Source organism: Parasteatoda tepidariorum, chromosome 7 (assembly GCF_982258835.1).
Source record: "Parasteatoda tepidariorum strain Cologne lab strain chromosome 7, Ptep-v5.0, whole genome shotgun sequence".
Lineage (NCBI taxonomy): Eukaryota > Metazoa > Arthropoda > Arachnida > Araneae > Theridiidae > Parasteatoda > Parasteatoda tepidariorum.
The window spans coordinates 47,022,412-47,048,511 of NC_141761.1; the positions used below are offsets into that span (position 1 = coordinate 47,022,412).

At 32.0% G+C, this 26,100-nt stretch overlaps 1 protein-coding gene across 5 annotated transcripts in view; it reads right to left on the bottom strand.

The window, feature by feature from the left end:
- Window positions 1-6,285: 6,285 nt before the first annotated feature.
- The window catches only part of LOC107439806 (vesicular glutamate transporter 2.1), a 46,902-nt gene continuing 27,087 nt past the window's right edge, over window positions 6,286-26,100 (bottom strand). For all 5 annotated transcript variants that reach the window (XM_087167816.1, XM_071183498.2, XM_016052513.4 and 2 more), the window contains exons 4-12: window positions 25,893-26,007; window positions 24,905-24,992; window positions 23,799-23,885; window positions 21,208-21,344; window positions 19,674-19,820; window positions 16,695-16,827; window positions 13,930-14,037; window positions 8,977-9,119; window positions 6,286-6,716 (exon numbers count right to left, since the gene is read on the bottom strand). In XM_087167816.1, the coding sequence (XP_087023942.1) occupies window positions 6,516-6,716; window positions 8,977-9,119; window positions 13,930-14,037; window positions 16,695-16,827; window positions 19,674-19,820; window positions 21,208-21,344; window positions 23,799-23,885; window positions 24,905-24,992; window positions 25,893-26,007 (1,159 nt within the window). In that variant the 3' untranslated portion in view covers window positions 6,286-6,515. The remainder of the gene's footprint in view (window positions 6,717-8,976; window positions 9,120-13,929; window positions 14,038-16,694; window positions 16,828-19,673; window positions 19,821-21,207; window positions 21,345-23,798; window positions 23,886-24,904; window positions 24,993-25,892; window positions 26,008-26,100) is intronic.

Consider the following 26,100-nt stretch of genomic DNA (forward strand, 5'->3'; position numbering starts at 1 on the left):
ATGTAATGGAAAACTATAATTTGTTGATACATTTATTCTAAAAAAATGTTACCAATACTGCTTAGGTTTATATATATATATATATATATATATATATATATATATAGCCAGAAAAATAGCATCTTTTGTGACTGTATTATTTTTCTAAGTGAGTTTGTCTTTCTGCAAATTCCGAGTTAATTTATTGCCAGCAATTGCAATTTTGTGTTTCACAAAATTAAATTTTCAGGCATCTTTTATAAAGAGAAGGCAATTTTGATGAAAAATATCTTCATTATCATGGCAGATTTCACAATCTTTTTTACCTTATTGTGGTATGTGGTATACTAGAAAACAGTCATATTTTGAAATTTCTCTTGGTAATGTAGGTCAAAATTAGGAAGTTTTGCTATTGATCAGTTACAGCACTTATAACAGTCGCCACTTCTTAAAACTTGTAGTCACTTAAAAAAAATTGGAAATTTTAAGCAATTAATAAAATTGTTGATCTTAATAATGTAACAGATTTTTTCTTAAACATTTTTCAAAATATGGTAGACATTACAGGGTTCCAGGGTGCATAGCGTTTTTTAAAAGTGCTTAAAGATGCTTATTTTTGATTTTCGTTTTTTAAATGCCCTTAAAGGTGCTTTTTTCATTGGATGTTTTTAAAAAGTGCTTAATTTTCCCTTTACCATGTTGATTTTCACTTCGAATTATGCAAAAAGACACAGTTCACATTGTTTTATTCAACGTTTTCACTATTAATTCAACCACAGTCTATTTCGGGGTATTGTCGGTCCGTAGCGTATGAAAACTCCATTAGTTTTACATGATTCAAAATTTCAAAAACAATGCTAAAATTTATAATTTTTTTTTTTTGACATGACAGTTAAAACAAGATTAAACCGTCAATTGTCAAAAACTTTCCAACCCTGCTGCATTATGATATGTTTTTAAAGTGCTTGAAAATATTTTTTGAGTGCTTGAAAAGTGCTTAATTTTTGTTGAATAATTTGGCTATGCACCCTGGGTTCATTTCTAAAATGAAGAAAAGTTTTTAGAGACAAGCGTGAAATAAAGCAGAAATAATATCAGATTATAAAATATTCAAAATAACTCCATATTTATTAAAAAAAAATAATAAGATATACATTGGTTGCATTTTCACTGAAAAAAGTGACAAGATTGGCAACTGCATACAATTTATTAATAGCTATTTAATATATTTAATTGCCCTGTGGCGACCATTAATTTTACTCTCTATCTTGCAAGAAAAAATGTTATAAAATATTATCATTGGTTGAAAGGTAGCATAAAAAGGTTGCTTGATCTTTTTTTTTAAAATTTAGAAGAAAGAAAAAATCTATTTGAACTGAGTGACACTGTTAAGAAGCACTTTGCGTATGAAGAATAGTGTATGCCACAAGGTTCAGCTTGTGGCTACTGTGTAGCATGTGATTCAAGATAAATTTAAATAAAATGCTGCAATTGATTTTAGGATACATAAAGTTTTTAACTCTGGAAGATATAGAAGACTTGTTTTATTCTGGCACCACAGTCATTTACTTTTGTTTATATTGAAATTGGTCATTGTATTGTTTACTTACTATAATTAACTTTTAATTTTTTAAGCATTTTTAGTTAATAAACTACTATTGGTTGTTAAAATTAGATATTGTTGTTGAGGCCCTTCTGCTACATTATTTTAAATTATACATACATATATTATTTTTCATTATGTTTTATTTTTTACTTAGTATTGCACATTGTGTTATGTTATACATTACCTTTTAAAAATGTAAAATTATATTTTCACTAAGTTAAACTTTTTGAGTAGTCTTACATATTTTTGTGTATTTTAGATTGTATAATTGAGCATTTAATATTTTTTTTTTGGTTGAGCAATTTAATATTATATAATAATTTAGTACTATTTCCTATAAAAATCTTTACTAAAAACAAACAAGTTTAAACCCTAAATTTACACAATTCAGCATACTAAATTGTATAATAAAAGTAATCGAATGTTTTCATTTGAAAAGGGGAAAGAAAAAAAAATTCCTATGTGAAAACTTAACGAAATTCTTAAACACAATTCATGTTTTATGTTATACATTTATATATAAATCAAAAGTTGTTGTGAAATATATATTAATTGCATACTTATTGGCATAAAATAAACTACAATGCTCTTCACGAGAGGCCTAATTTTGACATCTTTTGCATTAATTATATCTTAAAAATTTTGATTTTCTCTCAAAATCATTAGCACATAAATTTTCATTTGACTCAGCTTTTTTGTTTTTATAATTTATATTTCTTTAGAAATTTTAATGAATTTCATTTATTTTTTAAACTAAAGTTGGTAAACTGACATTTTCGCTTATTTATTATTGTGAGTATCACAATTCTTTTAAAAATGTTTAAATTTAAAAAAAAATAGCATTTTTGTTTTTACAGTTTACTTCAGTGGTAAAGTCTCCATGAAAAATTTTAAATATTTTTAAAAATGAAATGAAGTTGAAACATTAACTTTTTATTATTATTATTGTTTATTATTGTTCGTATTTCAAATTGTTCATTTAAGAACTGTTGTGAAAATATTTTTCCTATGATTAATAATTTTTGCATTACTTTCAAGCTGCAAAATTTGAAATAACAAACAAACTGCTATTCGATAGTTATTTTAAACAGAATGTGTTTTGAGGATACTGCATGCCTTAACTGCTATTAAAGGATGTTAATAAAAATAAATAAAAACTTGTTGCAACTTGAAATTTAATAACAGTTCTTCATATATATATTTATTTCTACTACTTTTCAAAACACATTGTATTGCAAAAATTCTTTTTTGATGATTTATTTTATTTATTTCATGTCTTAATACTAGTCTGTTTAAAAGCATTTGTTTATTGTGTGGAATTGTTATTTTAGTGTGATTGCGAATTAGTAACTTGACATACTCTTGATATCCAAATAAAATGTGTAAACCATAAATGTTAAAACCATTTTAAGTTTTAAAACTTTGTGTAAAACTAAGCATTCACAACATGTTTGTAATCTTTCTTGTAAAGAAATAAAGTATTTAATTTAATAAATTTTGTTGTTAAAAAATTATTTTTATTAAAAAAAATTAACACAGACTAAATTTGGAGTATAAAATAACTTATAAAATTACGAATGGAACAAAAGAGGCGATGTCCTGAATCCCTTTTTAATTCAGTATTGGAAAATATATACACTAGAGCAGTGTTTCCCAACGTGGGGCCCACGCCCCACTGGGGGGCATTTTGATTGTTAAGGGGGGAAATTCGAAAATTGACTCGACACGAGTTAAATCCTTTTGTTCCGGGCCATTTAAATGCAATGCTAGATTTCTGTGCCAAAATTGAAAAAAAAAAAAAGAAGCAAATTCTTAAATAATTGAGGTCAATAAATATTACGTGACTTAGCGATTTTTTAGGCGACGAACCCGAAATGAAGTATCTGTTAACAGTCGATGGTAAAGCATTTGTGAGTTATTTAGCCGATATCTTTGAAAAACTAAACATATAAAATAAGGAACAAATGAAACTCTGTTTGATGCAAAAAACGAAGATATTTGGTTTCATTACCCTTATTGAGTTATCTCAGAAATATATTAACAACAAAAACTTTGAACAGTTTCATTGGCTCCAAAAATGTGAAGTAAATGATACAGCTTTACTTGTTATTGTCGATCATCTGAAAATTCTTTCGGCTGATTTAAAAGAAACATTTTCTGATTTAAAACAAATTGATTTTCCAAAACGGATGATGCAGTCAATGTTAGTGGATTTGTCTGATATATCAAATATGCAGTATCAAGAAGAACTCATAGAAATGCAAAATGATGAGTCACTTAAAATTTTATTTAATATAAAAGGAGTGATGGCATGGCTTTGTGAGGAAATAGAAATCAAATACCCAAATGTGCAAGAAAACTATTGTTACAGTTTCCATTTTCATATTTAGCTGAATGTGGATTTAGTTTTGTAAATGATTTACTGGTAAAAAAAAGAAATCGCCTGGATGTAATACAACGGGGAGACTAGAGACTAAATTGGAACATAAAATCTCTGTGCATCAAACATTCAGCGCAAGGATCTCAATAAATTAAAATATTAAATTATTATAGAAAAATTTTAAAATTATTTCGATTTTAAATTTAGTTCTTCATTATATGTTTTGAAAATTTACCTACTGTTAACAATTTCCTTGTGATTCGTTCCTAAAACCTATATTTTAAGCTACTTAAGTGAACAATTCAATTTTTTAATATTAAAATTTCTGGATATGTTACATAGAGGGGCATAGGAATTTTAGAAAGGATTAGGTGGGGCATGGCACAAAAAAGGTTGGGAAACACTGCACTAGAGGAACTGTCTTTATTGAGTGGGTAAAATTAATTAAGGAAGGGGATAGAGCGTTCGCCTTCCAATGAGGTGAACCGGGGTTCGATCCCGGCGATGGCTGGTCGATACGAATTCCGCATCCGGCTTGCACCGACTACAGTGCTGACGTGAAATATCCTCAGTGGTAGACAGATCATGGGTTAGAGTCCCCTTGCCGTCAGGCTAACCGTGGGAGGTTCTGGACTTTTACATCCCTGAGAAAGAACGGAAATTATGTATGTATTAATAAGTTAATTACAACTTATTAATAAGAAATTAATAAGTTGTAAAAATTAACTACTATGACAAGTTGAAAAGTAGACAATATCGAAGACGCAAAAAAGCAATTAGACAGGCACTAGACATAATTTGTTATATATATATACGAGGGCTATCTATAAAATAAGGTTCCCAAGGAGCTGCGGACGTCAGGAACGCAGTTAAACGGGGTTTGGTGGGACTGGCGTATAACTTGACTCCCTTTCCCCCAGTTCCCGCCCCGGCGAGCTATCTACAACGTTAATTCTTGTCTTGGTAGCCGTGAAAGATAGAGCTTCCATTTGTTTCTCCCGCCAGGTGTAAATTACGCTCTGTGATTTGTTTTTGTGCGCAAAAAACGTTCCTCCGGTGAACATTCATTCCCAACTGTGTGAGGTGCACGGGGAAAAGTGTATGAGTGTGTGCAAAATGTGCGCAAATGGTGCAGAGAATTCAAAGACGGACGTACAGACGTCCATGACGAACAACGTTTTCGGACGAAGCGTTTGCGAAAGTGGAAGAAGCAATGCTGAAAGATCGAAGGGTGGCGGTTCGAGACCCTAGCGAGATGATCCCTGATGTCAGTAAGTCCTGCATTCACAACATTTGGAGAGACAGCTTAGGATATGCCAAGGTTTGTACTTGGTGGGTCCCGATAATGCTGACGGATGACAACAAATGGCAACGTGTGGAAGCAGTCCGCGAATTTCTCCATGCCTACGAAACCGATGGCGATGAATTTTTGGACTCTGTTGTCACTGGGGATGAGACCTGTGTTCACTACATGACACCGGAAACAAAAGAACAATCCTGTCAGTGGAAACATCCAGGCTCGCCGAAGCCAAAGAAGTTTAAGGAAATTCGGTCAGCCAGCAAAGTGATGGCGAATGTCTTTTGGGGCAGGGAAGGGTTGCTGTTGTGCGAATTCCTGCCTACGGGCACAACAATTAATGCTGATCGCTACTGTCGGACGTTTAAGAACCTTCGGTGCGTGATTAAAAACAAGAGGAGAGGCATGCTCACAATTGGAGTGCGTCTCCATCAGGACAACGCTCGTCCACACACCGCCCGTGTCAAAACTGATCTCATCAACAGATTTGGATGGAATACTGTCACACATCCCCCTAACTGCCCAGACTTGGCCCCAGTGATTACAATCTCTTCCCTGAATTAAAGAAACACTTGGGAGGGACGCATTTCACAACCGACGAAGAGCTGAAGGAAGAGGTTTCAAGCTATCTTCGTGACTCGGCGGCAGATTTCTACGACTCGGGCATAAAGAAGATGGTACACTGCCTGTAAATATGCATTGATCTTAACGGCGATTATATCGAAAAAAAGAGGGAAGTCTAAGCTTTCGAAACATGTTTTATTCAATGCCAATAAACATGTTTTTCATTGTGAAAATTCGTTGGGAACCTTATTTTATGGACAACCCTCGTATATCGCCTCCAGGACGACATTTCCTGAAGTTCTAAGAAGCGTAAGTATGGATCATTGAAAAGTAAGTCATCCATTATTTTTCAAAAGTAGAAAATTTTTAATTATTGGGTTGACTTGTTTGAATCCTAAGAACACACTGCTGTGGAAGTGCAGCTTTTAAATAAAATGTATTAGTTATTTTGAGCATATATACAGTTTTATACAAGATGTTTTATTTATCTGTAGACATTTGAAGCACCACCAGGAGTACCCCCCTATTGTGTGTAGTCTAAAGACCTTTATTATTTATGACACTGTCTGTTTCTGTAAAACGAATTGGAGGTTGAGGTTCATCTATGTCAGAGGAAGGTTACTGACTACTTAACATCCAAATGTTTTATACTGTGGAAATGTTCTATTTTCAGTTTTAAGTAGCATGGATCAAAGATTTTCAGAAACCAAAGAATCGTTTTCCACTTCATTCTTGGGATAATATTCGGAATCGTTTGTTTTTCGACGGGATGGCAACAGCATAAGAGACCAAGGTTGTTCGTCACTCGAAGCAAATATCCCAAATATGATGGCTGTGATGAGACCAAGTATTCCACAGGGTATTAAAACAATTTTCCAATCACCGTGCTCCTGAAACGACAAACATTTAAATAACACTTTAAATGAATGTTGCAGTTAGAAAAAATATGGATTGCATTTTTAAAAAAAAACTAGATCAAATTTTTTTTCTCCAAAATATTAATTTCTGAGCAAATTTAAAAAAAGAATTGAAAATACGGTTGTGACTGGCAGAGTGGCTGATCATTGTTGATTATGCTGGTAGGTGGATAATTGAAGACGAATCATTAACACACATTAACACGAAATAACAAAGCACTACTGGAAATAGCAACCTAGCTATCAAAAAAGAAATATATTAACTCATTAACGATCGGTTAATTTCGAAGAAAAACTATTATAAAAGTGCCTATTTTTTTTCTCCTTGTGTCCCTGATTAGTGTTGGCATCTGATTTAAAATAAACTTACTATCTACAATTACCTTAAAAATATCCTGGTACTGCCATCTGGAGTGTAAAATGAGAAATAAAATGTTTTCCGGCCAAAAGAAACGAATTAGTTTTATTCTTATTGGCGCGTTACTACTGAACACTCCAGCCCGGAAATAACACGGGAGCGAGAAATAGAGGGTGAAACCTCACCCCGTCATTTTCACGGGAAAGGGAAAGGTAGGAAGGGGTTAAATAGAAATTAAATTGGTATACATGGTTGCATCGTCACGGGGTATTACCATGCAGCCAGTGCGGGAACAGTTTCAACAATTGGCGGTATTTTACCACAAACAATCATACTGCTCCAAGAAAAATAAAATAAAGCAACAGCAAGTCGGATGAGGAATACACACCGAAATAGTCAGAATTGAAGTTGAAGCTCTTTACACACACACACACACACACACGCACGCACGCACGCACGCACGCACGCACGCACGCACGCACGCACGCACACACACACATATATATATATATATATATATATATAAAGAATAATTTGATAATAACAGCAAATTCTTTTCCAATTTAGAGGAGATCATAGTTGAAATTCATTTAGCAACCTTTTCCTGTCCTGCAGTACAGTTATGGGCGTCGCAGGGGTCAATTTTTGAGGGGGTGAAATGAACATAAACTGTCATTATAGTTCTTTAGATTCCACTCAAGAAAAAAATATTTTCCTTATGAGCTAAATACTGGCAAAAAGGTTGATTATTTTAATCTTTTAAAGGTTAAATATACGTCTTTTTTATAATTTTATTTCTCAGGACATATTCAACCGATTTTACTCGAATTTTGTATTTTGCCACGTAAAATTACATGCTTTAAAATCATGTAAGAAACTATATACCTTTCAATAAAATTTTTTTTTCCGAATATTATTAAATAAAACAATAAAAAATAATAAATATATACTAAAATTTATTTTTTTTTTGCATAAAATTATCTTTGGATATATGAATTTTATAAGTGTGTGTAAAATTGTTTTCTATTAAAAAGTTTTCAAGATATGGCAAAATACGCAAAATGTAAAATTAGCATTAAGTTGTCCGAAATTTGGACCATTCTCCTGACGAAACTATGGGGACGATATTTCCCAAATTGTTGCTGTTCCCTATATTTTGGGGATATGAAACCCAAATCATTTGAAGAAATGTATGTTTATTCAGAGAAAGTATGTTTTTGTGTCTGATTTCGAAACTTATCGTCAGCACTAAATAATTTGCATATTTGAGGTCACCCCCTCAAACCATTAAGATTTTTTTTTATTGCAAAAGCACTTGACTTTACATCATTGGCCCCCATGCATCGAAGATGCATGGGATTGGAGCATATAAAACAAAAACTGAACCATTGAACAATACAAGAACAATATAATAACAAGAACAATAAATACTTGCAAAACGTGAGCCACTTAAACATGAACGAGAATCAGTCGCTGGATACCAAACCATTAAGATTGAGTCCCAGATCGTGAAGATCCGATCATTAGATTGAAAGTTATTCAGGATGGTCCGTTTTTTATTTTGCGCACTATACATATTGCAGAATTGTAGATGCATGCTTTTGTTAAACAAAAAACATATCGAATGTTATTATCAGGGTGGCCATAATGTAATGGCTTTTTGGTGTATATAACTGCTTTGTTGTAAGTGAATTTAATACCGAAAGGGTTAATTACCGACTCCCAATGTACAGGCATTTTTGACTTTATGTTTGACAAAGAGTGTTAAATAATATATTAAGGGTGGTCATAATAAAATACTCACAATAATTTTTATGATAAAATCAAGTGGTTAATTGTGTAGAGTGTCTTTTTCTTATTCTTATGCTTACTTACAATTGAATATCCACTTCCCTCTCCTTTCATTTTCTCCAGAATCGAATCGAATACTATTGCTGAAAGTCTACTCACACTTGTACAGAGAGCTATGGTGATGCTTGCATAGCGAGGAGATATTTCCAGCACAGTTGGTAGGTAACCTAGTATGAGAGATTGATTAATAATGATTATATAATACATTCTGGGCCTTATTCTGTGACTATTAACACTGATTTATTATATTCTGGGACTTATTCACTTATATATTACAGTCTGTGACTTATGACTCAGAATAACACCTGCACCAAGTGTTCTTCTGTGCTTGCATAGCGAGGAGATATTTCCAACACATTTGGTAGGTAACCTAGTATAAAAGATTCATTGGGAATGATTATATAATACATTCTGTGTCTTATTCTGTGACTATTAACTCTTGTATATTATCTTCTGGGACTTATTATATATTACATTCTGTGACTTATGACTCAGAATAACACTTGCACCAAGTGTTCTTCTGTGCTTGCATAGCGAGGAGATATTTCCAACACACTTGCTAGGTAACCTAGTATAAAAGATTCATATGGAATGATTATATAATACATTCTGGGACTTATTCTGTGACTATTGACACTTGTCTATTATATTCTGAGACTTATTCACTTATATATTACATTCTGTGACTTATGACTCTGAATAACAACTGCACCAAGTGTTCTACTGAGCTGGCTTCCCCTGATAATATTCTTGCACACATTCGTAACAGATTGTTAGATAAAAATTATTCAATTAAAAGATTTCTACATTTCTTGGTTTATTAATAAAAATTTGGTTCAAAAATTTTCGGTTTTGATTTTATTGGGATAAAGTTTAAGCGAAATCATTTTATCTTCCGATTGCCATTACAACTCCAATCACAAACGTTTTTTTGTTTAAATTCTTATTTAATTTTTCTCTGTTATAAAATATCGTTTGATATTTTTTCCTCAAAAGATTTTTTAGCAATAGTGCATTAAGTTATTGCTGAATATCGCTTCAGAATTTTAAATTGTAATTTTGTATTCATTATTTTAATTGCATATGCATACCTGCCAACTTTTGATCCCTTCCATTACGATTTTTCCCAGTGGTAGTAAAATGGAATTAAAATTTCAATTGTAAGCAAAAAAATACGTTGTGTTTGAGGAAACATCAGCTGACAACCATGATAGTAACACATATTAATATATAAGCTTAATTTTTGTAAGAATAGTGGTGATCAAAATCATTTAAAAATTAAATTTATAAAAGAAAAAATAGTATATATTTACTACCACTTTAAATATGAAAATAAAATCTCCGTTTAAATACGGGAGAGTTGGCAGGTATGCATATGCGACGACCGACCACGGAGACCGATTGATGCCCTTGTAGAGTAAAGACGTGTCTTATCTCCGAGCGAATAATGCCGTACAACAGAACAGCTCGCGGCGGAAAGGTGCTACCGCCTAGCCGCCCAATCACACCTCAGCAGGAGGAATCGGATGGAGAGTACGTGGATGTTATCGTCTACGATACATATGAAGAAGCCATCAAGGCCAGTAAAGTCCACCCAAAATTCATCATGCATCCAGATTCAACTCAACTTCCAGTTGCATTCTACAGTTGGTTCAGTGATGATGAACTAAACGAAATAAAAGAACTATTTCAGACTTTTCTCAATTCCTGCGAATATGGACAGATTTTCGACCACTTTCAAAAAATGCTTGATACGGTCTTAATAGTTCGCAAGTTGAGGAGAGATAGTAAAAGAAGGGAAGAAAGGAGAAAACAGACAAAAAAGGAGGAACCAATGCCAAGCCATGAAGCTACTAGTGTTCCCGAGCCAACCACTACAACGCCTGAAATTATCACACCAACAGCCGAGATCACCCCTCCCCCCGCGGTGGAAAATATGGAGCTCAGTGTCGAGGCCACGGCCTCAGACTCTGAAAATCTAGAACAACCTCCAGGGAAGAAGAGGAGAAAGAGGAAGAAGAAGCAAAGCAAAGCAAAATCAGCAAGGCAGAAAACCAACTCTTCAGCCTCGGATCCTACTACTATCCCGGCAGTTACAAACAAAGCCCCCACGGAAACAACGAAGGAGAACACCAGTGAAAAGACTGAGACAACTACAGACGAGAAAGCTCAACCCAAGTTCCTAAAAGTTCTTATTCGTGGCCTCCCAAAGGGTTTTGATACTGCAGAAATTTCTCTAGAATTAGGGAAGCTAAACATAGAAGTCTACAAAGTGATCCAGTTTCAGAAAAGGGTGGGTGGAGCCATTAGGCTCCTCCCACTTTTCCTAGTCATCTTGCCCACGCTAGCCAATCACAAGAAAGTTTACTTCACGGAGGAGATCAAGAATCACCCGGTTAGCGTAGAGAGATTTCACGGCGGCCGGCGGCCGCTACAATGTTTCCGATGCCAGGGCTACGGACACTCTCAGCGTACGTGTACAGAAAATCTAAGATGCATGAAATGTGCCGAAGGGCATTTTTCCTATCAGTGCACTAAGAGCCGAGATACTCCAGCAACCTGCTGCAATTGTGGAAATAGCCACACCTCCAACTTTACTGGGTGCGAGGCCCGCCCCAGTAAAAAGAATATCCAGACCAAAGCCAAGACTCCTGCAACCACAGCCCATCGACTTGTATCACTAGTGAAGGAGTTACAAGATCTCATGAAAGACCAGGAAGTGGTGTCCCTGCTGCAAACGCTACTAAAGGGGGTCTCCCCTTCCAACTGATGCCTCATCCCTTCAATCGACGTTGAACTCCATCAAAGACTCAATTCTGAACTTTACAGTTTACCTTTTTAAGGTTAACTTAGGACTTTTTAGCTTATGACCATATAGTTTCGACGAATCGGTGAGTGGCGCTTCGCGCCAATATACCGAGATGTATTTGATTCATAGCTCATAGCTAGGTATGCATATGCTTCCTAAACACAGTTTTACAGTTTACCCCGAGAGAGAGGATGGAGGAAAATTAATAAAAGTAAATATATACTTAAAAGTATGTACAACTTATTTATCTTTCAATAATTATAAAACGGGAACTTAACATCTTTGCCTTAAATTGTTGAATAAAAGGATAATATTATACGATTACTTTATAATGTGATAAGAACAATTTTTATTCATTTTTGAGATCCAAAACGTAAATATTACATAGCATAATTAAGAAGAGATGAAAAATAAGTATTGTTGATAAATATCGTTAAAAAGGAATAAATGGATAATTTATAGGCATATACCGTAATAATCTTTATTAAATCAATGCAAATGACAATTAAAAGTATCCGGATATTGTTTGTTTATTAACAATCATATCATTAAATTTTTCAATTTGATGATAATGCACGAAACGTTACGACAAAAATAATCTTTTTATGATTTATAATAGCTACGTAAAAGTTACAATTAAAAAACAATGGTTGCATTGGAAAGAAGAATGCCATTTAAAAAAGTTAAGAGAAGTTTCTTTATTATGGTTTTATTTTCATTTCTGATTTATTTTAATAAACTTTTGCGGAAATAATCTTTCCCATTTTGTTTTAAACAAAACATTGGTAAGGTAGTACTTTATAATTTATATTAATTCTATACTGGATCTTTCTCTAAAATCGATGAGCTTTCTAAATTTATATATTCAAATAAATATAATTTTTATTAAAATATAAAAATAATTTTATTTAAAAATTAAAAAGAAAAATGTGAGTTGAAAATCAAATGAAAATTCTTTCAAATGACAAAATAAATGGGGAAAGAAACTGTTGCATATAAGTGCTTAAATGTAGTGCCAGCAAAATTATCTTTATTTATAATATTATCTTTATTTAGAATATTTTAAAAATTGTTATACTTTTGTTTTTTAATTGTTTTCAACAAAGTTTGTTACATTTATATTGATTGAAAGTAATTAAATATGATACAGAATTAATAAAATACAATAATATCTTATAGATAATATCTTTCTGTCTTAAATGTTTCTAAAAAAATTCCAATAGATTATTTTCCATTTCAAGTTTTTTTACTGAACGGAAATGGAAAGTTTTATTCTTAGTAATAAGCAAATAATAAATAAACATAGTTATTCAGCTTAATTTCGTAATATTAATTTAGCTCTTAAACTATTTTAAAATTCCTAATGACTCTTATAATTAAAGCTAGTAAAGTTTTCCTAATAATCTGTAAAAATTGTAAGCTGAACTTTTAAACAAGTTATTAGTAAAAATTTGTAATTGTACAAAACAGATCTTAATAATATTTTTAAAAAAAATTAGGTTTCCTTGAATTATTGATAAATAAAATTACTACTGTATATTTGTGCGCTTAATATAAATTTCATAAAAAGTATTAAATTTCGAACATTTACTTGTGGTTAATTTATAAATGGTTAAAATTAGAATAATTACATTATCTTTTTAGTTTTACTTCGTATTATTGCATATTTGTTTAGTATAGCTGTTGCCTCACGGAAATCCGATATTTGGTCAATTTCCTTGTAACCATTTAGATTGATTTTAAATTTCAAACTAATACACTTAGAAATATTCCATTTCGTCTGTTAAACCGTTTAATGTAACACCATTTCATTTTATGGTTATTTTTCCCAATCTTGCAATTTACCTGACTTTTCTCTGTTTTGCGATATAACTAACTTATTATTTGAATTAACACGAGAGTCATTAACATAAAATTCATTACTTCTTAATTTTCTAACTCAATCCAGTAAATCCTATTTTGAAAGTATATATTCATTTGAAAATAATGACAGTTATTTCAAATTCAATCATATCTACTGCTTATGAAATCTACATTTCGTTACACAAAACTGCCATGCTGCCAGTTATAAATTTTTTTGTCGTCTAAAGTTACTTTATGCATTTAATAAAAAGAAAATTAATTTAAACATAAAATAGTTTTTCCGAAATTCATTAAAATTTGTTTACCTGTTAATGACATGGAGAGGAAAATGAAAGAAATAATGTAACAAATAATAGGTGATAAGTCACTGGGAATGTAGCTGAAACCCAAGAAAAGGGCATGCATTATAAATCCTAAGAGAGAAATAAAAGATAAAAAATGATGAAAATGCAAAGTAAAATTAAAAAAAAAACAATTATATTCAGGTTTACATTAAGATTAGTTTGCATCTATACAATAAGATAAGTTTAAACTGTATTTACCATTACAGAATGTGGTAAACACTTCCCCACTGACGATTGACCAATTTATCATCCAAAAAACTACAAATTTTAAATCTATTCTTTTCTGTATTTTTAAGCATTTAAAAACATTTTTAAGTCATAAGAAAAAACTTGGACCTATATTCGCTCTCAATGTTTAAAATGTCCACTTTTACCATAAAGGTAAAACTTCATCTGTTTTTAGCAGATTTGTTTTGAAACGAGTTTCACGACGCTCAGAATTTTTTTTTATCCATTTAGTTTAGCAATAATGGCAATTTTCCTATATTCAATAGCTCCGTGGGCTATTTGTACTTAAGTTATTCAGTAAAAATTTCAATAGTAAAAAGTCCAATTTCTTGCAATCAATTGCTAACCATTAAAAGAAAAAAAAAATTTGAAGAATGTTTATGGTTTTAATTATTGTGGTACATTACAGTGTATTGTTGAATTGAGAATCTTGTAAACTATACTTATTTACAAGATTGAGACATCATCTTGTAGACAATGATGATTAGAACATTGATTCGTTTAATTAAGTTTTTTACATGCAGTTGCATCAGCAGTTGGCTTGAAAAGTAAAAGCTCAAACACTAAGAAGAATCTATAGAAAAATCAGTAGGTCAAATATCTCTTGTTCGTGATTGGGTACAAAGGAACCAAAAGATGCCTTCAAAATAATCCCTTTTTCCTTCAAGAAAAAAATAGATATTTTTATAAATTATATTTAATAGGAGTTAAAAACTTTTCGTATGCACTATTAAAAGTGCGCTTAATAGCTTAAAAATAATTCTTTTCAAATTTGTTATTTTCGGTTTTCGCTTCGTATAACTTTACGAACCATCACGAATTCTTTACATTGAAGCATTTTTCAAGGGTGCTCTATGTTTTATTACCGTCATTAAACAGCCGACCTAAGTTTTTTGGTTTAAATGTTCAACTCCCTAGCCTTGTAATTTTGAACCAATCCAGAAGAAAAGGAAATTCCAGGATCAGTAACCCCAGAGGTAAGATTTGTTATGGTACATCGGAGGACTTTACGACTCGACAGATTTAACATGCATCAGTCACCAGCTACTACACGGGGAGTCTTCAGCCGGCGGGGATCGAACCCACGATCTCTTGGACTTGGGCCCAGTGCCCTACCAACCAGGTTATCCCGGCTCTTCAAGGGTGCTATAAGTCAAAACTGATCGAAAACACTGAACTCAGTGTAAATGATGATAGGATCCTATTTAATAAGTTTTTTTTTCATTCTTTACGAAAATATTCAATTTTTTTAGGGTCTAAAAAACAGGTTAAAAATATTAAACTATCGGTATATCGGCCAGCTGCTTTTTTTAGGAGCCATGTGAGAATTTTCGACTTCTTATTTGATGCATTTCATTCAGTTGCATTTTCTGACGCTCTGCCTACTGAGTGAGTGATTTAAAATCCGAAATATTGAAGGATACTGTTCCTAAATTTTAAAATGTCCTCTATAATAGACGAGAAGACCGAAGATGAAGTTGATTCTAATAAGCTATCAAAAGCTAAGAGCTTAATAAATAAAAGGAAAAAAAATGGTATTTTTGTCCGGTTTCTCTATATCTACTCGAATATGACGTTAAGCGATTCCATTGTCTTCCTAAAACCTACTTTTAAGTACTAAACTTGTAACAGGCCCGGTCGAGGTTTTCTAATCCAGCGGCGTTTAACGACCCACTCCCCAGTTTAGCGATTTCTTAAATAAAACAAACTTAAAAAAATCTTGATTCTCGACATTGAGTCAGTTCAAGTAATTAATTTTTGAGCTGTGATGGCTCAAGGGATAGAGCGTTCGCCTTCCAATGCGGCGAACTGGGTTTGAATCCCAGTCGATGCGAATTCCTCACCTGGCTTGCACCGACCACAGTGCTGAGTGAAATATCCTCAGTGGTAGACGGATCATGGGTTAGAGTCCCCTTGCCTACAGGTTTACCGTGGGAGGTTCTCGTGATCTTCCTCTCCATGCAACGCAAATCCATCAAAATTCATGTAAGCTCCATCAAAAAGTGCTTCACGAAGGCAAATTTCTCCCAATACTCGATCCAGGAGTTCCCTTGTCTTCTGGATTGCGTTCAAAATTGCAAGGCTACGGAGTTGAACATTAGTAGTCATAAACCCATGAAATTGTGTCGGCTGTTCAACGGCGGTTATAAAATAAAATATAAAAAACTAATAAATTTTAAAGGGAATAAAAGCTTGTATTATGATTGGTACCAACTACAGCCAAGATTAAAACCTTCAAAAGAGAGAACGAGACGTTAAATGCCGTTGGATTGTAAATTAGCAACCCTATCTAAGCTCGTTTTTCTGCTAAAATCGAATTGTTTATAAAACAGGAAATTCCATAACAATAAACTTGAACATTGTAATGCAACTTAAAATTTCTTTATCGATTATATAGCATGAAACAATTTGCTCTGCGATTTGTCTTGAAGAGCTTAAATTTTTTATTTAAAATAATAATTAATAAAGAAAAGTGGTTTAATTAGAGTACTACTTACCACCGGTGCAAAAAAACTTCCTCATTGTTAATCTTTGAAAAATCTCTCTGTTTATCAGATAATCAACTAAAAATCCACTTGCAGGTACTAGCAGTACGAAGTTAAAAGTCAACACCCAATGAGAAAAGGATGGCTATAATAAATTGCTTCTGTGAATAATAATTGCAAAATGTTTATGTTCCTAATGGTTTATTTATTTTTTAAAGGTAATGTGGGAAGAAATAGGAAATATTAACGCAACTTATATATATCAAGGGGCAAAAATGTAATATTTTTGCATTCTATAGGGGAAATTCAATTTATTGGATTCTTTTATATTTTATGAAATGTGATGTTTATATTCTGTAAAAAAAGTTGGAAATTTGCTGCTTAAGGGGAAAATATGGACAGTGCAAAAACGCTGTTCTTCATTTTCATATGCACGGCAGCATTTAAATACATGACAACATTTCATAGCATAACAACATTCTCAATTGTTAAAAACACGCAAAAAAGCAAAGTCTTATTGGTGGAAAAGACTTTTTAATCCTATAATCGTAGTTTTAAAAACAGGAGATATGTCATAATTGAATGTATTCGTTGCATGTTTTAATTTGGGAGATTTTTTAAAATTTAGAAAATATGATTTTGGAATTTAAAGAACATTTTTCTTCTCTAAAAAATAATTTCCATTGTAAATAAAAATCTACAGTTTAAAATTTCAATAATAATAATGATAAGCGCAACATAACAACATGAAGAAAGCAAAAGCTTTTGAAATGAAGTTTATGATGAATAAAATATATGGCCCATATTGAAAGTAAATAAAAACTCGGTAATTTTCATACGGTAATTTTATCATAATTTGAAAATTTTAATAAAATTATTTGGAAAGTTTATTATTTTATCATATTATAATTTTGATCATGGCATAATATCCATTTATTCGGTTAAATTTACTTTTCAGTTTTGTAATTTTTATTAAATGTCTGGTACGAGGGTTGCTATTTATATTTCTGGCCTAATAATGAAAAAACAAATATGTAGGATAGAAATTCGTTTTATTGTTTTTCAAAATATTCTCCATGATGATCAATACACTTTTGCATGCTTTTGAACCAATTTTCAAAGCACTTTTTCCAGATCGATTGAGGTAACTCCAAAACATGCGTTTTGAATGCATCAACCGCTTCTTCGGGGGTCGAAAATCGTTGTCCACGTAATTTATTTTTGATGTGTGGGAATAAGAAGTCATTGGGTGCCAAATCAAGGCTGTACGGCGTCAGTTCGATCTTTCGCCCGGTCAGAAATGCCTTTGTTTGAGTCGATGTGTGAGAGCTCGCATTGTCACGATGAAGAATGATTCGCCTGTTCTTCTGCTTTTTTCGAATTTCTCCAATTACTTCTGGCAAACAAATGGTCGTGTACAATTCAGAATTGACCGTCCTGCGTTGCTCTAACGCCACTGTTGCCACATGACCGTTAATGCCGAAGAAACAGGCAATCATTTGTTTCGATGTGCTTCTTCCTCGAACAACTTTTGTTGGTTTTGCCTCGTCTTGGAAGACCCATACAGTTGATTGCTGTTTTATTTCCGGCTCATATGCATAGATCCATGATTCGTCACCTGTGTAGATGTTATACGCAGCCTTTGATGTACCTTGAACGTATTTTTCCAACATTTCCTTGCACCAATCGACACGAGCCTTTTTTTGAGCGTTTGTCAAATTATGCGGGATCCAACGCGAACAAATTTTTTTTTTTACGCTCAAATGTTCATGCATTATTTTATTCATGCTAGTCATACTAATGTCCAAAGACGCCTCTATCTCACGTTATGTCACATGACGATCTTGCTTTATCAGTTCATGCACAGCATCGATCTTTTCTGGCACAACAACGGATTTTGGACGACCTGCACGGGATTCGTCCTGGATCTAACACCGACCACGATTAAATTCGTTATACCAATTTTTTACAGTGCTGTAGGATGTCGCTTTATCGCTGAATAAAGAATTAAGTTCATCGAAGCACTCTTGTCTTGACAATCCACGTCGAAAGTTATGAAAAATAATGGCACGAAAATGTTCACGATTCAATTCCACTTTTTGAAAGAGAAGAACTTTTCAATTTACTGTCAACAACACAAATGAAGCTATAATGGTAAATCGTCTGCTGAATTTATGTTTAAAAATATCAAACTTTCGATTAAAATCGTCTGCGGTCACCTAGCACCACTTACTGTTGCCAAGACCAGAAATATAAATAGCAACCCTCGTAATAAGAACTATCATTTTCAAAACCGAAATCTCCGATCAACCATTACCATGTGTGTGAAAAAAATTACCAAATGAATGTTTTAAGTATCTTATATTTTGGTTTTATTAATCCGAACTTTTTTGTTATTATAAATGTCATTACCATACAGTATGGTGATTTTACCAGAATTTGTTTTCTCCTCCGTGTGGGTTGTAAAACGTACTGAAACTTAATAAAATAAGAATGTTGTTATTTATTTTCGACAACTTGTCTTGTCTTTCGAAGATTATGGTATTATAAAATAGAATACATCCAAAAGTAGACAGAAATTAGAATCTTATCAATTGAAATTCCCTCTTAAAGTTTTCCGTGAAGTGTTAATGCCAGTTACTTTAATTCAAAAGGACTGCTTTAGCATACTTGTTCATTAATTGAGCATTTTAAACATAAATTCAACCTCAGAATTTTGTTTAAAATTGCGAGGTTATGGTGTTATGGTTAGGCACTGAAAATCGTTAGGAATCAATTATAGTTACAAAGTTAACTTAATATTAAAAGAAGAGAATTTAGTAAAAAAAAAACTAAAAGGCTAGGGTAATGGAATTTAAAACATTTAAGTTCAAATAAAACTACAAAGTGATGATACTGAATAAAAAGAATTAGAATTCATTTGAAAACTACGAAGTTATAATAATGAACAAAAAACAAATAACTTTAGTGATAGATTTAAAAATGGCTTACATCATAGTCCTTGTTTATCAGTTGCACATTTATCAATATGCCTGTAAACATCATGACCTTCTTTAAAAATGATACAGTGAAAAATACGAGACAAAGAGAGATTACAGGCATGGATAGAAATATAGATTTCCAAGGAATCGATTTCAACTGAAAATAGAAAAAACATATAAATCAATGCAAAATAAACTAAAATAATTTTTAAAATTAACAATACCGCAAAATTTGATACGATGTATTGTACTTCGATAGAATAGGAACTGAATTTTAATATTATAGCTTTAGAGCTCATAAGTTGATTCGAAAAATTCACAAAAAAATTTCCTTAATTATGTTTGGAAAAAGATTTCAAAAAGTTGTTGCTTAAATGGAAACAAAAGAATTTTAAAGATAAAACAAAAATGAACTTCCAAAACATAAACTTTCTTAAACTTTATATGCATTGCACATTTTACATGCTTCAATTTTTATTTCTTTTGAGCTTTTAAATACAATACTTCATACAAACTTTTCGATATAAAAATATTGAATAACATGTGAAGTACATTAATCCTAATGGGAATTAGGTGTACTATGTCCTACATATAGACAAAGCAAAACAACAAAAATAAGGAGTCAAGGCACAAAAATGGATATTAGGGCTTTATAAACAAGAAATTTCCTCAAAGTCGAAACATAAAATGACAGATGTAAAGTAACGAGACTAACATTTTCAAATAAGAAAAAAAGTTGTTCAACGAATAGGGAAAGAGGAATAAGCTTGAACAAGATATCAAAGGAAGAGAGGTAAGAAATGGGTGTGAAGGAGTGGGGTGTAATTCCCAGGGTTCAAGATGCAGAAATTAAATCAGAACAGATTTCCTAGCGTCAGGGAAAAATGGGATTCTAGAATCTAATTATTATCTAAATTATTAGAATTTTTGAAATGTGGAATGATTTCCAGAAGTCAAGGTTGGTAGATGAAGGACTGTGTGGAATGATTTTAGCAGAAGAAAACTCAAATCTAAGATAAGAATTCCAACTATGTTGGGTGATAGAAGATCGTGTACATGTTTGTGTTGTTCATGTTCGTTAAGTCGAAGCTTAAGTCTACATATCGTTTGCCCAAGATACGCAAGAGTAAACAGACAAGAAATTTGATTAATTCCACAGCTATTAATAGCTGTAGCATGCATTAAATGTTCGTAATCTATTCTCTCTAATTCGAGCTTTAAAAAATTGATTGCTTTTTTCTTGTAATCAGTAAATCAGTCACCAAATTGCTATGCTTTTGAACGAACTTTACTTCAAAACTTTAAAGCCGATTTAACGGTTTAATTGTGATTTGAAAGTGAAAGAATTGAAATTTTTGAGAAAGAATCTTTGTGTAAGGATATAGAATGTGCCATTTAAGAGAATTGATACTTGACGGGCTTGGCTTACTCGAAATAGTATGTATAGAACAGTTGCTATCGTAAACAAATGCCACGTTTTAATAACAAATGAGGAGGGAGATATCCCATTAAGTTAACGCTTCCTTACATGCTGAAATACTTACATTTATTTTTTCCTTCATATCTGGAGTAATATTTTCTTCCAGATAACACTGTTCCTCTATGGTGATTAGCGGATCACTTGTAGGAGACTCGTAAATCAAGGTATTCCAAAGAAAACACCACAACACTCCAGCCATTCCTGTTTAAAAGGTATGGAGATACATTTTCTGACAATCTTTTTTATTTAATACTTTATAATATCATTGATTACAAAAACAAAATATTTTATATAATTAGAATTTCTTAAATAATTAATTACGCATTTTTAAATTTTTAAAAATTTGAAATAAAGCATATAAAAAATGGGATGACGACATAATAATCCCTAATAATTGTGTTTGGAAATATTCTGGATTGACAATATCAAATATGACAATCCACAGATGTTAATCGGCAAATCATGGTATTGGGGATTATTTTTTATTTTCATCTAGTAGTAAGCACGATGCTTGTTGCTAGATGGCGGAGTAGTCGATAGTAACGTCAGGATTTCTGGTAGCGCGTAATTGGATACCTGCAAGTGACGTCATCTTAGGTAAATCATGACATTCGTCGATTCAGAAGCCAATCAGGTTCAACACACGCGCATGACGTTGATGACAGGTATCTAATCAAATATGATACAAATCTCATGGCTCAGCAAGATCATTTTACTTTTTCTCGAGTTGCAAGTGCCCAATTGGGTTTTTATTTAAAGTTAGGCAACTCATTGACAGTTTATTTTATGTAACATTCGGTGGCATCGATATTATGCAAATCATTATGCGAGTGCAAATACTTCAGTTATTCATTATTTATTGTTACTTGCTATGCGTTATCTACCGTTAATGAGCATTATATTATTCACAGCAATGTTTGATGCAATGACGTTTATTATTTGATACATATTATTAGTCAATTTAATGTTTTGCGTAGATCAGCATGAGTGCACGTCCAATTTCGTTTATTGCCTATGAACCATCTAATCGTTAATAAAAGAATGTGCAAATTCTTCTCAATAATAAAATTCGTTTATCTAAAGATATTTTCATGCAAAAAAATAAATTTTAGTAAATATTTATTATTTGTTTACAGTTTACTTAATAGTAGTCGAAAAAATTTTGAATTGTAAGGTATACAGTATTTCACATCATTTTAAATTATCTAATTTTACATGGCAAGGAACAAAATTTGGGTGAAATCGGTTGTTGAATAGTTGAGTACTGAGAAAGTGTTGAATACCTGTGTTGCTAATTGTTGATAAGTGTTGAATTAAGTGTTGAACCTGAGAAATCGAATTTTTAATACATGACTTTTTTGACATTGATGAATCCAAATTAAATTTGGACACTCAAGACCATCATGTATGAGTGGAGGCCTCGTGATGAACGCTTCAATTTTTCCTACGCTGTACAGCAGCACACAGCTACAGCTGGTGTGATGGTATGGGGTGCTGCAACATTCGGCCCACGATCACTCCTAATATAGATATATGAAGCCATAACAGTCCAGCGGTAACGTTCGTGACATTCTTCAGTAACATGTACTTCAACTCTTGGCAGGACTTCCAGGAGCCAATTTACAACAAGATAATGCTCGGCAACACACAGCAAGGATGTTATAGGAATACCTCTGACACATTCCGACTTTTCCCTAGCCTGCTTGATCTCCAGATTTGTCATCGAACAAGCATATCTGGGACTACATGGCAAGCTAAGTTGGACAACCTCCGAGTTTAGATGATTTAATGGCGTTTTTACAGCAACTGTGAATCGAGATGCTATAGAACATCATAAGACACTTGAATGCCTCAATGCTTGACCGTATCCATCCTGCATTCGTTGTAGAGGTGGCCCCAGAGGGCAAAACATCCATAAATGATCATTCTATTTAAATTTTTTAATCACTTAGATCAACGATGTACTTACGTATGAAAAATTTCGCTTTAATCTAACAACTCTTTCTACGTATGCTAATTTTTAAGGCAAAAAACTTTGTTTTATATAATGATTTTTTTTTCTCGACGGTGCTTCGTGTTCTCAACGGTAGGGGACGGTAGAAATGATATTTGTAGAGGTTGTTTCATTTTTCGGTTTGGTATAATCTAGTATCGATTTCTATTTTTCAAGACTCACCATCTTTCAACTTACTTTTTAATGTAGCTATTTGTTTTTGATGACTAAAAATACGTTAGAATGTGGTGACAGTTGTTCTGTTTTCGGATGCACTGTACGTTGAAGCACTTATTTGCTATCTGAAATTAATATGTTTAAATTTCCTGAATACCCATCACGCTGAATTCAATAGAGTAATTGTTAAAAGGTGAAAGAGTAGAAAGAAAAAAGAAATAGTCATGTTCTGCTATGATGTCAGAGGAAGGCAGCAAGACTTCCTGCATGTTTTAAGGACAGCTAGTCAATAAAACATTAGAAATTTGTGATTGCTTATTTCCATTTTCTGCCTGCCAATGAAAATAGCACCATTTCTTAATTTTTTATATATATTAATTTCGATTTAAAGTTTAAGCTATTGTTTTGGAGTATTTATTATAAAATTAATGCAAAATTGAATAAGAAAGGATTATTATCTTGTTTTGACAATAGGAATTACTTACCTGCAAAGTAATATATCGAAAAAGGCCCAACTGCTTCTGCAAGAAACATGCTGAGAGAAAATGTTACATATACGTTGATTATTTGACCTAGAAAACAAAATATTAAAAATGTAGAGCTCAATTTATGACACAGAACTGAAAAAAATATTCTCGTTAAACTAAATAGGACACTTTTCTTAAATAATAAACTGTTTTTAATGGATTTTTTAGAATTTAAAATACGATAAAAATACAGTAGCATACGGATTTCTCTTAAATTCTATCTAGTGTTTGAAGCGCTCAATTATGTTCTACGGTTCGTACGTGTAGTTAGTGCAGTTCTAAAAATACATGTCGAGTAGTCTTCTTACACGTTAGAGCATTTTTAAAAGTAATATTTCAAAAATTATTGCATTTCTGAAGCGTAATTTTGCTTTTGTTGACGATACAATACTTCTGAGTGGTTTCTGAAGCATTTCGTGAAAATTTCAGAAATATTTAAAACATATCAGAAACGTTTTAATAGCGATTTTAAGAAAAAGTGTATTTCTTTATTTTTTCTTAAATAAAAAACTTCGAGAAAGTTTTTAAGAGTTTGTGTATCTAACTATTATATCATTCAATACTCTTCTGAATTGTTTAAACGTTTTGTGCTGTAAATTTATTTTTAAATAATTTATTTAAAAATCAATTTGTTTTGTGCTGTAAATTAATTTTTAAATAATTAATTTAAAAATTAATTTGTTTTGTGGTGTAAATTAATTTTTAAATACTATATTTAAAAATTAATTTGTTTCGTGCTGTAAATTAATTAAAAAAATTAAATTAATTTTCAAAACTGTTTCGAGCAAACAGTTTAAAAAAATTAATTGCATTCGTTGATGAGTTATGAGTTGGATTAGATTTATGAAATAAAAACACGCATTATCTCGTACTTTCTATAGGCCAGTACTTAAAACTAATTAAAATATGCATTCGCAATCAACATGAAGCAGAACAGAAAGGTGAATGAATTTTTTTTCTGAGCTTTTGTAATAAAACAGATATTTCTGCGATTTATGGTGCAAAAACAGTGACGTAAAACGACAACATTTGGTCCTTTTTTGAAAACTGAAGTATTACTTTACCACTAAAAGCAAGTACAAGTAGACTCGTCCTTTCTCTAGCTGGACCCCATTCCTTCCAAATGCTGACACACGCGCATGCAAGAGGACCCTGTAAAAAACAGTTGTAAAAATTTTTCCAGAATAAAATATAAATAAATAACAACGCATCATCAAAATATAAATATTGAAAAATTTCCAGTGCACTTTTCAAATGAATTCTCATTTCAATGAAAGTTAGACTAAAAAAAAAATAACAATTTGCACTGTCTCATAATGCCATCATTTGCAAAGGAGAGTTCGTTATTTAAATATTTTATGTGACACTAAATCATTTATCATCATTCAAAAAGTAAAGGAGAAGGATAAAATCAATTGAACCTCTTTCAACTTTTTACGCACATCAAATAATTTTAACAATTTAGAGTGCCTTTAAATTGGCCAGTGTCTCATGTTTTGCTCTGTTGAAAGAAACACTATGTATATTTCTTTAACATATCCATTAGCATGTTAAAGAGCAGTCTAAGCTGGCGTCACTTTGTTTATCTTCCTACTGAAAATTTATGAATAATCAATCAGTGATTAGTAAATTATAATAAGTTTCATCCCGAAATAAAATAATATAAACAACTGGTTGTCCTTATCTTCCAGAATATTACGGCATTTGATTGAAGTATAACAGTCAAGTGATATAGTTCAGTTTCTAGGAAATTTTCAAACAAATCTTTTAACATATAATAGAATGTTTCAGATCATCACGTGATTGTGGTATAGCAACGCCGAAAAATTTACCTAGCAACTCTAAAATCAGAAAAACATAAAGTGAATTGTCTACAGCCTGTTAAAGTCATTTGTTCTACAGCAGTTGCAGTTAAAAAGAATAACGTCAATAAGAAATATAAGTAACTGATCATGACGTCACTATGATAAATTTAATACTACTGCAAAAGCATGGTTTTTATTTTATTTAAAATATTTGAAAAAGCGATTGCAAAATCATAAGGATACTTACTGCAATCATGCCTTGAGTGAAAAGGAAGAAATATGTTCCTACTGCTGGTCCATGTATAATAAAAGGCGTGAGCATGTGAAGCAAAGATGCTAGTAAAACAGATAGTAGCATGATCCTAAAAATTAGCTTTTTTTAGTTAAAAGACAAAACTCAATATCGGAAAAGTATTCGCTACTAATGAACTTGATATAAATCTGACATTATCCCT